At 38.5% G+C, this 15,169-nt stretch overlaps 1 protein-coding gene and 1 pseudogene across 2 annotated transcripts; both read left to right on the forward strand.

The window, feature by feature from the left end:
• Window positions 1-1,827: 1,827 nt before the first annotated feature.
• Window positions 1,828-5,891, forward strand: LOC106324662 (annotated as a pseudogene).
• A 3,806-nt stretch (window positions 5,892-9,697) lies between these two features.
• On the forward strand, window positions 9,698-15,048 carry LOC106324656 (probable disease resistance protein At1g59620). 2 transcript variants are annotated; one of them, XM_013762611.1, is made up of 5 exons: window positions 9,698-9,834; window positions 9,992-10,863; window positions 10,955-11,101; window positions 11,224-11,591; window positions 12,824-15,048. In XM_013762611.1, the coding sequence occupies exons 2-5, from the start codon at window positions 9,999-10,001 to the stop codon at window positions 14,354-14,356; spliced, it is 2,913 nt and encodes a 970-aa protein (XP_013618065.1). In that variant the 5' UTR covers window positions 9,698-9,834; window positions 9,992-9,998; the 3' UTR covers window positions 14,357-15,048. The 2 variants fall into 2 exon arrangements, with proteins under 2 accessions (XP_013618065.1, XP_013618064.1); XM_013762610.1 differs by lacking the exons at window positions 10,955-11,101; window positions 11,224-11,591 and adding exons at window positions 11,614-12,095; window positions 12,187-12,333 and having other exon boundaries at window positions 9,992-10,381; window positions 12,456-15,048.
• The last annotated feature ends 121 nt before the right edge of the window (window positions 15,049-15,169 follow it).

Below are 15,169 nucleotides of genomic sequence, written 5' to 3' on the forward strand. Positions count from 1 at the left end.
TCGTTATTGAGCGACTACACTACGACTGGTTGTTGTACATACGCATAGTCGTTAATCAGTCCCTATTTACCGACTATAATGCGACTGAACATTTCCGACATGGTATTAGTCGCCAGACAGTCGTTATTGAGCGACTACACTACGACTGGTTGTTGTACATACGCATAGTCGTTAATCAGTCCCTATTTACCGACTATAATGCGACTGAACATTTCCGACATGGTATTAGTCGCCAGCCAGTCGTTATTTAGCGACTAAACTACGACTGGTTGTTGTAGTCGTTAATTTGCGTCTGTTCTGCGACCGTTTTTCTGCGTCGCCAATTAGTCGCCTAACAGTCGTGTCATAGTCGTTATAGTTTGCGACTACCTCTTCAGTCGCAACCCGTGGTCGGGAATCATGTGTTTTCTTGTAGTGGCTGCCTGACGAACAATGTAATATGTCTGACGAACTATTATTTGGCTGGGCACAAGAGCTTCGATTGAGCTCAAATTTGGCAGGAGCATTGTAGACCTATGGGTATGAATCATAGAAGATATGGTGTGGAGTTTGGAAGCATGGGAAAACGTGTTGTTGAAGTAGGGAGAAAATGATTAATCATCATCAAGTGGCTCAGGTGAGGAATTTATGAAAGCATAGTTCATATTTTTTCTATTATAGTACATGAGTTATGATATGTAGGCTTAGATCTGATTGTAAAATTAAGAATTCTATGATAAGTTACGTGAAATGATGATTGTTGACATGTGAATTTGATGATAATATGATTATAGGAATATATAGGATTTGAGTATGTTTCAGTATAATGAACTTTATATGCATGTGTGAGATGGTGATGTTATGCTAAAGTATGATATGATGATGTTACGATATGGTACGAAATGTACGATATGATATGAGTGTGTGATGTAAGAGACGGATAATCAAGCTATGAGCCATGGTCTTTCCACGAAAAAGACTGTGAAATGCAGACGAGTTACATTTATATGTAGGTCATGAACAGCTAACGCGCCGAGTATGGGAGTGTCACCTACAGCTGCCTCAACTCATGAGGTTCTTAAGACGACTGAAACTAACGATAGGTGATAGTCATCACGAGCACGTTAGCAAAATCTCTAAAATCTCGGGAGTGGAGAGTTAAGCTCAACGTTTTTTGCCCATTCAAACTCTCTACTTACTTCTCGCAATGAGGAAGTCGCATTACATGCTGATAAACAATCAATATACATTTTCGTTTCGTTCATCTTCCCGGCAGCGGCTCCGTCGTCAATATCAAGCTGTTGCAAGAAGTAAGTTTCTTAAGTTTTTTTTTTCCTTTTTCACTTTGATAGATAAATCTTGAAAAAAACAACAAAACTGTCAAAAGTAAAGGCAAGTGGATTAATAATATTAATTTAGTTTATCCTCGTGGATGTCCACCACTCCCAAATTATTCAAATCTCAACGTGATTACCAAAAATAAAAGGTAATAGGAAACATATTGCTAGGTTCCTTGTTTCGGGGACAACATGGTCTTTCAGGTTGGTGTTGACTTGTAATAGGAATAGAGATCTTCTCCTGCGTTTTAACTAAAACACATTCGCAAATTTTCTTTATACAGATCAGTTGGACGAAAAGCGAATTGCAAGAGGCGAGGTTTTTTTTTTTTTTTTGTATTTTGCATATTTATTTCATCTCAATTGTTCATATCTTTCAATAGATTAAATCCCACGAAATAGTATATATTATCTAGACTAGAATTTGCAGAAAAGTATTATCAGGACTATGAACTCAAGGATGTGCTCTCTAGCTGTTATTGATTAATTATTTCATGTTTGAGCAGGAGACTTATGGCTGAGCTGGCAGTGGCACTTTTACCATTTGCAGTCGAGAGGCTTTGGAACCTCACTGTCCGAGAAACTGAGCAATTTGAAGGAGTTGAAGAGCAGTTTGAGGGATTGAAAAATGATGTGGATATGTTAAGGTGCTTTCTGAAAGATGCAGAGGCCAAGAAACATGCAAGTGAGATGGTGAGAAAGACTATCAAAGACATCAAAGAAATTGTTTTTGATGCAGAAGATATCGTCGAAACCTTTCTTCTGAAGAAAGAACTCGGACAATCGAGCAGCAGCAGCGTGAAAAGAATGGCATATGTTACTATGAAAAGCATGGGGCTTGCGTTTGATACTAAACCCATACGTAAGAGGATCTCTAAGGTGATCCTTGATATGCAGAATCTTGGCGTACAAAAGGTCCTTGTCAACGACAGGTATATGCAGGCTCTAGAAGTAAGAGAAAGAGACATGCGACAAACGTTTTCTAGAGATGAAGAAGACCATCTTGTGGGGTTGGAGAGAAATATTGAGAGATTAGTTGCCTGTTTGTTGGAGGAGGATAGCCCTCAAGTATTTGCTATAACCGGGATGGGTGGTATTGGTAAAACCACACTCGCAAGAAAAGTTTTCAACCATGAGAAAATAAAAAAACATTTTCCAGGATTGGCGTGGGTTTGTGTTTCCCAACAGTTTGAAAGGAAGTGTGTCTGGCAGACAATCTTGCGACAACTCAGGCTAGAATGTGATGTGTCAAAAATGATGGAAGACGAAGTTCTGGAGAAGATTGTTCGAGTGTTGGAAACACAAAAGGCTTTGATCGTCATTGATGATATATGGAGGGAAGGAGACTGGGACCTAATCAAGCCTATCTTTCTGCCAATAAAAGGTGAACATCCTTATCTTACATTCATTGGGCCGTATTTTAAAAAACCTCAAGATTTGATTATGAAACACATTTACAAAAATAAATATGTGTCGTAGGATGTAAGGTTTTACTTACTTCTCGCAATGAGGAAGTGGTATTACATGCAAACGAACAATGTGACCCCATCAAACCAGAATGCCTAACTTTTGAAGAAAGTTGGGATCTTTTTCAAAGGATAGCATTTCCTATTAAAGACACATCTGGTAAGTTTTCAAGGACAGCCTACTTGGATCTTTTTTTCTGTTCTAGTAAATTAAAGAAAAATGACTACAATATATGCAAGACATATGATCCTTTCAAACATTCTTGTAACTGATGTGCAGAATTTAGGATTGATGAAGACATGAAAAAAATAGGTAAGGAGATGATTAAACATTGTGGAGGTCTACCGTTAGGCGGGTTGTTACGTAGTTAGGCGGGTTGTTACGTAAGAAGTACACATTGCATCAGTGGAAAACGATACGTGAGAATATTAAAGTTCGCATCGTAACAGGGAGTGGCTCTGACGACAGAAATATCAATACGAAGGTTTACGATGTTTTGAATCTGAGTTTTGAAGATCTGCCTGCTTATTTGAAGCATTGCTTCCTTTACCTTGCCAGTTTTCCAGAAGATTGTGAAATAGATGTGGAGACACTGTCCTATTACTGGGCTGCAGAAGGAATACTAAGTCCAATATATTTCGATGGAGCGAGCATTCGAGAGGTTGCAGATATATGCATAGAAGAATTGGTAAAGAGAAACATGGTTATTTCCAAAAGACATGTTAAAACTTTCAGATTTGAAACATGTCAGTTGCATGACATGATGAGAGAAGTTTGTTTGCACAAAGCTGAAGAAGAGAATTTCGTAAAAACTATTGACACATCAGCTGAAAATTCGAAATCTCTTTGTAAATCTCGCAGGCTTGCTGTTGTACAGAAGTTTGGTGAAAGATTGAACGTCGACAGGGAGGTGAAGAATCCAAGCCTTAGAACTCTCTTGTTTATCAAGTGCAGAAGATGGGAGGCAACAAGTTTATTCTTTACAAGGAATAGGCTGTTGAGAGTGTTAGATCTCTCTAGGACCGGGTTTGAAGGAGGGAAGGTACCCTCTAGCATCGGGGAGCTCATCAACTTGAGATATCTTAGTTTACAGTGGTCAAATGCAACTCAACTGCCTTCTTATATGCGGAATCTGAAGAAGCTTCTCTATTTAAACCTAAATATATATCCATATAGAGTTTACATGCCTAATATATTGAAAGAGATGCGAGAATTGAGATTATTGTGTTTGCCGACGAACTTACATGAAGAGACAAATTTGGAAATGGGAAATCTGGTCAAGCTGGAGACGTTGAAGAATTTCTGCACAGAACATGGACGGGTGACGGATCTACAGGGTATGACACGGCTCAGATATCTCTCTATCTATATTACAGAACTATCGAAACTCTATCTTCATCTCTAAGTAAACTTTCACACTTGGAGAGTCTTATCATAAAGAACAAAAGACGTTATACTCGCACGAATGATGATGAAGAAGGGTTTGTTTGGGACTTTGTTCATCTCAGACAGCTGGAGTTGGAGATATATATGCCAAGGTTACCTGATGAGCAACACTTTCCTTCTCACCTTACAACCATACATCTAAAGGAGTGTTGTTTGGAGAAGGATCCAATGCCGATTCTAGAGAAGTTGATTCACTTGAGAGAGATTAGTTTACATGTTCGATCTTTCAGTGGGAGTAGAATGGATTGCTCGAGGGATGGGTTTCCTCAATTGCAGAAGCTAGAAAATTTTGGATTAGAGGAGTGGGAAGAGTGGATAGTAGAAGAAGGCGCTATGCCCATTCTCCATACTCTGTATATTCAGTCTTGCAGAAAATTAAAGGAGCTTCCTGATGGGTTCCGATTCATCACTAACTTGGAGGATCTGAAGGTTGAGGGTATGGGAGAAAAATTCAATTTGAGATTGTCGGAAGGATACTTGACTTCTCACCTTACAACCATATCTCTAAATGGTTGTCCTTTGACAGAGGATCCGATTCCGGTTCTAGAGAAGTTGATTCACTTGAAAGAGATTAGTTTACAATATCGATCTTTCACTGGGAGGAGAATAGTTTGCTCGAGGGATGGGTTTCCTCAATTGCAGAAGCTAAGATTTGATGGATTAAATGAGTTGGAAGAGTGGATAGTTGAAGAAAGGCTCCATGCCCCTTCTCCATACTCTCCATATTAGTCTTTGTGGTAAACTAAAGGAGCTTCCTGATAGGCTTCGATTCATCACTGCTTTGAAAAATCTTAGTGTTAATTGCTTAAGTATTAGATTGTCGGAAACATGCTTACCTTCGTGCCTTACAACCATATCTCCAACTTGTAGTCGTTTAACAGAGGATCCAATGCCCATTCTAGAGAAGTTGCTTAACCTGAAAGATGTCAGTTTATATGATTCTTTTTGTGGGAGGAGAATGGTTTGCTCGAGGGGTGGGTTTCCTCAATTGCAGAAGCTAGAATTTTTTGGATTAATGCAGTGGGAAGAGTGGATAGTAGAAGAAGGCTCCATGCCTCTTCTCCATTCTCTTGAAATTTACTATTGTCCAAAGTTAAAGGAGATTCCTGATGGACTGCGATTCATCACTTCTTTGAAGAGTCTATTCTGTTGTGATATGGCAAAGGGATGGAAGAAGAGACTGTCAAAAGGAGGAAAAGATTATTACAAAGTCCAATACATCCCTTCTGTTACAATTCTATGATTGATCTCGGCAATAGTGAGTTAGACAGCAGCTGAAGGAGACTCTCACCAATTACAGACTACCAGGTAGTAATTTATGTTGCACCAATGATGATTCTTCCTTGCTTTCTTCCAAACGGTAATAGCACTCAGAAAGGAGGCTGTACATGTAAGCAAGGCGCTGTTTTTTAAGACCACTTACCGCTGGGTACACGATTGGGCTAATGGTATACATGGTGTCTGAAGCAAAGGCATGTATTTCTTCCTTGACTGGTAAAATTGCAGCTGTGATGTCCTCATTTGTCCAAACTTCAGAGCAAAGGATAGAGCTTAAAAACCTTTATATCACCTGGTGAAAGAACAAAGAGAGATATAAAGTAGTTGCAGTTGAGGGAAAGATAAGCTTTAATGAGTTATATGTATATTTCCTACCTCTGACTGTTTCAGGCCTCTGTATAAAAGATTTATGGATTTGATCTTAGTCGTTGAATTATGAACTCATGAATCCTCTTCCTCTGGTGTTTGAGACACTTTTGTGTTCCCCAAAACGTGACAAAGACTGTCTCTCAGAACTTGTATTTGCTTCTTGGAACTCCCGAGATAGCTTTCCAACTAGATAACAGAGGAAAGAGAAGACTGAGACGTAGCTAGAATTTGATTTTATCGTTGAGAGAGTCAGTCCCAGAATGTATAGCTGTGAGAAGAATTTTGTTATGGTTCTGACTCGTTGAGAGAGTCAGTCTCAGAACTTGTATTTGCTTCTTGGAACTCCCGAGATAGCTTTCCAACTAGATAACAGAGGAAAGAGAAGACTGAGACGTAGCTAGAATTTGATTTTATCGTTGAGAGAGTCAGTCCCAGAATGTATAGCTGTGAGAAGAATTTTGTTATGGTTCTGACTCGTTGAGAGAGTCAGTCTCAGAACTTGTATTTGCTTCTTGGAACTCCCGAGATAGCTTTCCAACTAGATAACAGAGGAAAGAGAAGACTGAGACGTAGCTAGAATTTGATTTTATCGTTGAGAGAGTCAGTCCCAGAATGTATAGCTGTGAGAAGAATTTTGTTATGGTTCTGACTCGTTGAGAGAGTCAGTCTCAGAACTTGTATTTGCTTCTTGGAACTCCCGAGATAGCTTTCCAACTAGATAACAGAGGAAAGAGAAGACTGAGACGTAGCTAGAATTTGATTTTATCGTTGAGAGAGTCAGTCCCAGAATGTATAGCTGTGAGAAGAATTTTGTTATGGTTCTGACTCGTTGAGAGAGTCAGTCTCAGAACTTGTATTTGCTTCTTGGAACTCCCGAGATAGCTTTCCAACTAGATAACAGAGGAAAGAGAAGACTGAGACGTAGCTAGAATTTGATTTTATCGTTGAGAGAGTCAGTCCCAGAATGTATAGCTGTGAGAAGAATTTTGTTATGGTTCTGACTCGTTGAGAGAGTCAGTCTCAGAACTTGTATTTGCTTCTTGTTTCAGTTTGTTTTCAACAACACTGAGGCACTGAGATCTGATCCGTTGGTTGGGCAACAAAAGTTGCATCATTACACTGCACTAGCTCAGCTTTCTTAGCTTCAAACAGTTCTTCCCATCCTTGTAAAATCGCCAGAAGAGCTTCAGCTTGTGAAGCTGTAGTAACAGCGGCAGGGAGTTTATAAAAACAGGAAACGGGATGTTTCTGATAGAGTTTTAAGTACAGATTCTCTCACAATCACTCTCTAAACTCAATCCCAAACACAAACAATGATTTATTGAATGTAGAGGAACGTAATGGTTGAGATGTGTCGGCTTAACCGGAGCACAATCTCCTCAAGAACACTGGCCTAACCCAGCTGCTCTCACTCAAGTCTCTCGACTCAATTCCAAATCCAAAGCTCCTTTTCGGAAAGGACGATTCTGTATATTTATACTTGGTGGCTCCTGCAACGGCAAAGACTCTGGGACAGTTAGAGTATCTCTTACAATGCCAGCTCAGCAACTAGAGCTACTGCAAGCTTATCACTACAAGAAAAAGCACCGCATACCGACAGCCATCTTTGTCGGTAAGTAATAGGAACAAGCTCGAACCGATGGTCTTCTGAGAAAACTCAATTAGTCGGAGTTTGGGTCTCGGAAATGGATTGACGTCGGAGCTGTGTCGGAAATTTCCGAGGAGATATATCCTCGGAAATTTTGTCGGAATTGTTTGTCGGAATACACCGAGACCGTTTCGATGAAATGTGAAGCCACAAACTCGTCGGAGCATGCTCGGAAGTTGGTTTGTCAGAAGTTAATCGGTATTTACCGAGGCCTTTCCGATGATACATGACACTGAATATACCGAGGAGAAATCGTTGCTACAGTGTTTCCGGTGAATCTGTTTTACACTTCTGGGAAATTGTTTGAAGACCACCGTAATACACTAATACATAAAGATGTTTTTTTCTGGAAATTTAATAGATAAAGACGTTCTTAACAAAGGAACAAATATACACCATTTGATTATTATAAGGGCAAATCTTCAAAATAGCACCTTTCTAAGTTTATATCACAAAAATAGCACTCAAAAACTAAAATGACCAAAATAACACCTTTCTAAGTTTATCCTTTGAAAATTTTAATTTTTTTATTTTTCAAAATTTGAAATCTTATCCCCAAAACCTCATTTCTCAACTCTAAACCCTAAACCCTAAACTCTAAACCCTAAACTTTAAACTCTAAACCCTAAACCCTAAACCCTAAATCCTAAACCCCACCCTTTAACTTTAAACCCTAAGTTTGTGACTTTTGATAAAACATTAAGTGCTATTTTTGTGACTTTTGACCTTGAGTGCTAGTTTAGAAACATAAACTTGATTTAGTGATATTTTTGTCATTTTCTCTTATTATAAAGATATACACGGGATATATATCGCTTACAAGAAAAATACAGACCAGATAAATATACTAAATAACTCATAAAAAAAAACTAAAAAAGGATAAAGGATAAAGATAAATGTATTGAAACACTAAAACTAAATTTTAAAATATTAAAAAGATATCTTCTTCATCTTCGTCTTCTCCACATCTTCTGTAAACTCGCTTCTTTGTTGTTGACGAGAAGAATCTCTTGAAATGCATACTTAAATAGCTTCTTAGTGTCTTTAGCCTTATCTAATCTCAATTGTAAAATCAATTTGCTGCAAACACTCGTATATATGTTTTCAAATTTCTCTAGTTCAGATCTACACATGAACACACACATGAACGCTTATATAAAGAAATTCTGAAAAACCCATGGTTGGTTTTGCTTCGATTGGCGTCACATGTACGCTAGAAGCTATTATGACAATTTTCCGTCAAATCTTCCGAGATCAATTTCTCGTCGGTAACTGCCGAGAAAAAGCGCCGACAATTTATCGTCTACTTTTCCGAAGCCATACCCAGAAAAAAATTGATTGTCGGAAAACTGATTGTTCCGAGAAATCACCGTCAACATTTTCTGAGAACCTTCCCACAAAACTCGTTCCTCAGAAATTATTTTGGTTTCCGACAAATTGCCGACTATGCATCTCGAGAAAACAGCGAGAAAATAGATTCATCGGTAATTTCCGAGATGATCCCGACAAAATTCATATGTTATCGGAATTTTATCACAAACATGTCGTGACATTTCCCACAAAAGAAGTTATCGGTAAATTTCATCGGAGTGGCCATTGTTTTCTTGTAGTGTATCAGTTTCAAGTTTCAACACTCGTTAGATCCTCTGGAGAGATCTCTAACCTTTGAGAAATAGACGCTACAGTACGATATGTGATGATTTAAGTGTGACAAGAGTGTTTGTAAGTCTGCTAGAGCCATCAGCTACCTGGTCTGGCAACGCTTGGTGAAGTTTCTGTGTTTCTTGAGCCCCAGATACTAAATCCAGCAGTATAAGTTCAAGTACGCTCAAATAAAGATGTTGGATAAATCTGAGAAGACATCATAAATGGACACGAATCCCCAACCAGAGAAGATCATAGCTCTGCAGAAGTTGAAAATTTCAGTGGCGTGATCACCAAGCAAGCCAGACCTAAGGTTAGACAAGTATTGTAGAAAACAAGATTATAACCTTTACACAGCGTTTAAGAAAATATTACATCTTTTATTTCATTAGAAAACAAGATCAAATCATTGTAATACAACAAACTTGTACTATCAGGCCCTACGTACTAACTATCCCCTTATCTTTTGAGCTAAAATGTACGTGGCTATAATAGATTCACTCATCGTTGTGAATACAGCTGGTTTGTGTTGTTTGGTGTTGACTGAGAATAATCAAACTCTTTGTAATAGGAATAGGTCTTCCACAGTTCCACTGCGTTCTAACTAAAACACATACGCATATGTTCTTTATACAGATCGGTTGGACGAAAAGCGATTTTCAAGAGGTGATTTCATCTCAATTGTTCATATCTTTCATAGATTAAATCCTACAAAATAGTATAATGTTATCTAGACTAGAATTTGCAGGAAAATATTATTAGGACTATGAACTCAAGGATCTTACTCTAACGGTTATTGAGTACTTATTTCATGTTTGAGCAGGAGACTTATGGCTGAGGCACTTTTACCGTTTGCAGTGGAGAGGCTTTGGAACCTCCTTGTCCGAGAAACTGGGAGATTTCAAGGAGTTGAAGAGCAATTCGAGGGATTAAAGAGTGATGTTGAAAAGTTAAGGTGTTTTCTAGAAGATGCAGAGGCCAAAAAACATACAAGTGCAACGGTAAAACGCACTATCCAAGCGGTCAAAGAAATAGTTTTGGACGCAGAAGATATAGTCGAAACCTTTGTTTTAATGGAAGAACTCGGAAATAGAAGAGGCATCACGAACACTGTAAGAAGACTTTCTTGTGTTAGTTTGGAGCGCAGGGGACTTGCAATGGATATGAAAGCTGTACGTGAGAGGATCTCTAAGGAGATACACGATATGCAGAGTTCTGACGTACAACAGCGGGTCATTGTCAGAGAAAGGTGTATGCCTCCACAGGACGAACAAAGACAAACGTTTTATATCGTTGATGAAGAGCAACCTATTGTTGGGATGGAGAAAAATATTGAGCTAGTGGTTGGCTATTTGTTGGAGGAGGATAGCCGTCAAGTGTTTGCTATAACCGGGATGGGTGGTATTGGAAAAACCACACTCGCAAGAAAAGTTTTCAATCATGAGAAAATAAAAAAACATTTTCAAGAAGGATTAGCGTGGGTTTGTGTTTCACAACATTTTGAAAAGAAGACTATCTGGCAGACAATCTTGCAACAACTCAGGCCAGAATGTGATGTGTCAAAGATGATGGAAGGCAAACTTCTGGAGAAGATTGTTCGAGTGCTGGAAACACAAAAGGCTTTGTTCGTCATTGATGATATATGGAGAGAAGGAGACTGGGACCTAATCAAGCCTGTGTTTCTGCCAAAAAAAGGTGAACATCCTTATGTTACATACGTTAGGTTGTGTTTTTAAAAACTCAAGATTTGATCATAAAACATTACAAAAACATAAATTTATTGCAGGATGGAAGGTATTACTTACTTCTCGCAATGAGGAAGTGGCATTACATGCAGATAAACATTGTGTCACCTTCAAACCAGAGTGCCTAACTTTTGAAGAAAGTTGGGATCTTTTTCAAAGGATAGCATTTCCTATTAAAGACACAGCTGGTATGTTTTCAAAGGCGGCCTACATGGATTTTTTTTTTCTGTTATAGTAAATTAATGAAAAATGACTACAGTATATGCAAGACATAGGATCCTTTCTGAACATTCTTGTAACTGATGTGCAGAATTTAAGATTGAAGAAGACATGAAAGAAATCGGTATGGAGATGCTTAAACATTGTGGAGGTTTGCCATTGGCTATTAAGGTGTTAGGCGGGTTGTTAGGTAAGAAATACGCATTGCATGAGTGGAAAAGGATATACGAGAGTATTAATTCTAACATGGTCGGAGGATTCGAGGACGTTTTCCATGTTTTGTGTTTGAGCTTCGAAGAGCTGCCTGTTTATTTGAAGCACTGCTTCCTATACTTAGCTCATTTTCCAGAAGATTATAAAATATCTGTGGAGAAATTGTCATATTATTGGGCTGCAGAAAGAATACCAAGGACAAGATATTATGATAGAGCGAGCATCCGAGAGGTTGCAGATGGATACATAGAAGATACGATATGCAGAGTTCTGACGTACAACAGCGGGTCATTGTCAGAGAAAGGTGTATGCCTCCACAGGACGAACAAAGACAAACGTTTTATATCGTTGATGAAGAGCAACCTATTGTTGGGATGGAGAAAAATATTGAGCTAGTGGTTGGCTATTTGTTGGAGGAGGATAGCCGTCAAGTGTTTGCTATAACCGGGATGGGTGGTATTGGAAAAACCACACTCGCAAGAAAAGTTTTCAATCATGAGAAAATAAAAAAACATTTTCAAGAAGGATTAGCGTGGGTTTGTGTTTCACAACATTTTGAAAAGAAGACTATCTGGCAGACAATCTTGCAACAACTCAGGCCAGAATGTGATGTGTCAAAGATGATGGAAGGCAAACTTCTGGAGAAGATTGTTCGAGTGCTGGAAACACAAAAGGCTTTGTTCGTCATTGATGATATATGGAGAGAAGGAGACTGGGACCTAATCAAGCCTGTGTTTCTGCCAAAAAAAGGTGAACATCCTTATGTTACATACGTTAGGTTGTGTTTTTAAAAACTCAAGATTTGATCATAAAACATTACAAAAACATAAATTTATTGCAGGATGGAAGGTATTACTTACTTCTCGCAATGAGGAAGTGGCATTACATGCAGATAAACATTGTGTCACCTTCAAACCAGAGTGCCTAACTTTTGAAGAAAGTTGGGATCTTTTTCAAAGGATAGCATTTCCTATTAAAGACACAGCTGGTATGTTTTCAAAGGCGGCCTACATGGATTTTTTTTTTCTGTTATAGTAAATTAATGAAAAATGACTACAGTATATGCAAGACATAGGATCCTTTCTGAACATTCTTGTAACTGATGTGCAGAATTTAAGATTGAAGAAGACATGAAAGAAATCGGTATGGAGATGCTTAAACATTGTGGAGGTTTGCCATTGGCTATTAAGGTGTTAGGCGGGTTGTTAGGTAAGAAATACGCATTGCATGAGTGGAAAAGGATATACGAGAGTATTAATTCTAACATGGTCGGAGGATTCGAGGACGTTTTCCATGTTTTGTGTTTGAGCTTCGAAGAGCTGCCTGTTTATTTGAAGCACTGCTTCCTATACTTAGCTCATTTTCCAGAAGATTATAAAATATCTGTGGAGAAATTGTCATATTATTGGGCTGCAGAAAGAATACCAAGGACAAGATATTATGATAGAGCGAGCATCCGAGAGGTTGCAGATGGATACATAGAAGATTTGGTTAAGAGAAACATGGTTATTTCTAAAAGAGACGTTGATACTTCAAGATTTAAAACACTTCAGTTGCATGACATGATGAGAGAGGTTTGTTTACGCAAAGCTGAAGAAGAGAATTTCGTACAAACCATTGGCACATCAACTGCAAATTCGAAATCTCCTTGTAAATCTCGCAGACTTGCTGTTGTACGTTTGTGTGAAAAAAATTTTAATGTCGATAAGGAGGTGAAGAATCCAAGCCTTAGAACTATCTTGTTTATCGACTGCATGATATGGAAGGCAACAAGTTTATTCTTTACAAGGCATAAGCTGATGAGAGTGTTAGATCTCTCTTGGGCCAAGTTTGAAGGAGGGAAGGTACCTTCTAGCATCGGGAAGCTCATCCACTTGAGATATCTTAGTTTTGAGCGGTCAAATGCAACTCAACTGCCTTCTTCTATGCGGAATCTGAAGAAGCTGCTCTATTTAAACCTAGCTGTGTATGCTGAAGTCTACATCCCCAATATCTTGAAAGAGATGCGAGAATTGACATTCTTGTGGTTGCCAAAGAGCTTACACGATGAGACAAAGTTGGAATTGGGAAATTTGGTTAACCTGGAGACATTGGAGTTTTTCTCCACAAAACATGGGAGAGTGACGGATCTACATGTTATGACACGGCTCAGATCTCTCTCTATCTTTATTACAAACGAGAGTTATACCACGGAGACTCTATCTTCATCGCTATGTGAAATGAGATGCTTGGAGAATCTTACTACAGAATATTACGATAATTCCACGAATGATGAAAATATTAGAGACGAGAGGTATACTATGGTAATTCTATCTTCATTTCTAAGTAAGCTTTCACACTTGGAGATTCTTACAATATGTAACGGCAACAAGTTTTATACTCCCACGAATGATGATGAAGAAGGATTTTTTTGGGATTTTGTTAATCTCAAACAGCTGTGGTTGGAGATATATATGCCAAGGTTACCTGATGCGCAACGCTTTCCTTCTCACCTTACAACCATACATCTAGAGAATTGTTGTTTGAAAGAGGATCCAATGCTGATTCTAGAGAAGTTGCTTCACTTGAAAGAGATTTGTTTACAATCTCGATCTTTCAGTGGGAGAAGAATGGTTTGCTCGAGGGATGGGTTTACTCAATTGCAGAAGCTACAATTTGATGGATTAAAGGAGTGGGAAGAGTGGATAGTAGAAGAAGGCTCTATGCCCCTTCTCCGTACTCTCGAAATTTACAATTGCATAAGATTAAAGGAGCTTCCTGATGGGCTGAGATTCATCACTAACTTGGAGGACCTGATTGTTTGTAATATGGGAGATGAGTTCAATTTGAGATTGTCGGAAGGATACTTGCCTTCTCACCTTACAACCATATCTCTAAGGGGTTGTCATTTGACAGAGGACCCAATGCCTATTTTAGAGAAGCTTCTTCACTTGAAAGAGATTAGTTTAGATTATCGATCTTTCAGTGGGAGAAGAATGGTTTGCTCGAGGGATGGGTTTACTCAATTGTAGCTTCTGCAATTGAGTAAACCCATCCCTCGAGCAAACCATTCTTCTCCCACTGAAAGATCGAGATTGTAAACAAATCTCTTTCAAGTGAAGCAACTTCTCTAGAATCAGCATTGGATCCTCTTTCAAACAACAATTCTCTAGATGTATGGTTGTAAGGTGAGAAGGAAAGCGTTGCGCATCAGGTAACCTTGGCATATATATCTCCAACCACAGCTGTTTGAGATTAACAAAATCCCAAAAAAATCCTTCTTCATCATCATTCGTGGGAGTATAAAACTTGTTGCCGTTACATATTGTAAGAATCTCCAAGTGTGAAAGCTTACTTAGAAATGAAGATAGAATTACCATAGTATACCTCTCGTCTCTAATATTTTCATCATTCGTGGAATTATCGTAATATTCTGTAGTAAGATTCTCCAAGCATCTCATTTCACATAGCGATGAAGATAGAGTCTCCGTGGTATAACTCTCGTTTGTAATAAAGATAGAGAGAGATCTGAGCCGTGTCATAACATGTAGATCCGTCACTCTCCCATGTTTTGTGGAGAAAAACTCCAATGTCTCCAGGTTAACCAAATTTCCCAATTCCAACTTTGTCTCATCGTGTAAGCTCTTTGGCAACCACAAGAATGTCAATTCTCGCATCTCTTTCAAGATATTGGGGATGTAGACTTCAGCATACACAGCTAGGTTTAAATATGATGTTTGTTGAATCAATACAATAAAAGAATCTAAGAATAAGAATTAGATTCTTGAGGCTTAGGAGAAATCTTTAGATGAAATCAAATCAGAAAAATAATATAAAAGAGATTT

Source organism: Brassica oleracea, chromosome C2, assembly GCF_000695525.1.
Source record: "Brassica oleracea var. oleracea cultivar TO1000 chromosome C2, BOL, whole genome shotgun sequence".
Classification (NCBI taxonomy): domain Eukaryota; kingdom Viridiplantae; phylum Streptophyta; class Magnoliopsida; order Brassicales; family Brassicaceae; genus Brassica; species Brassica oleracea.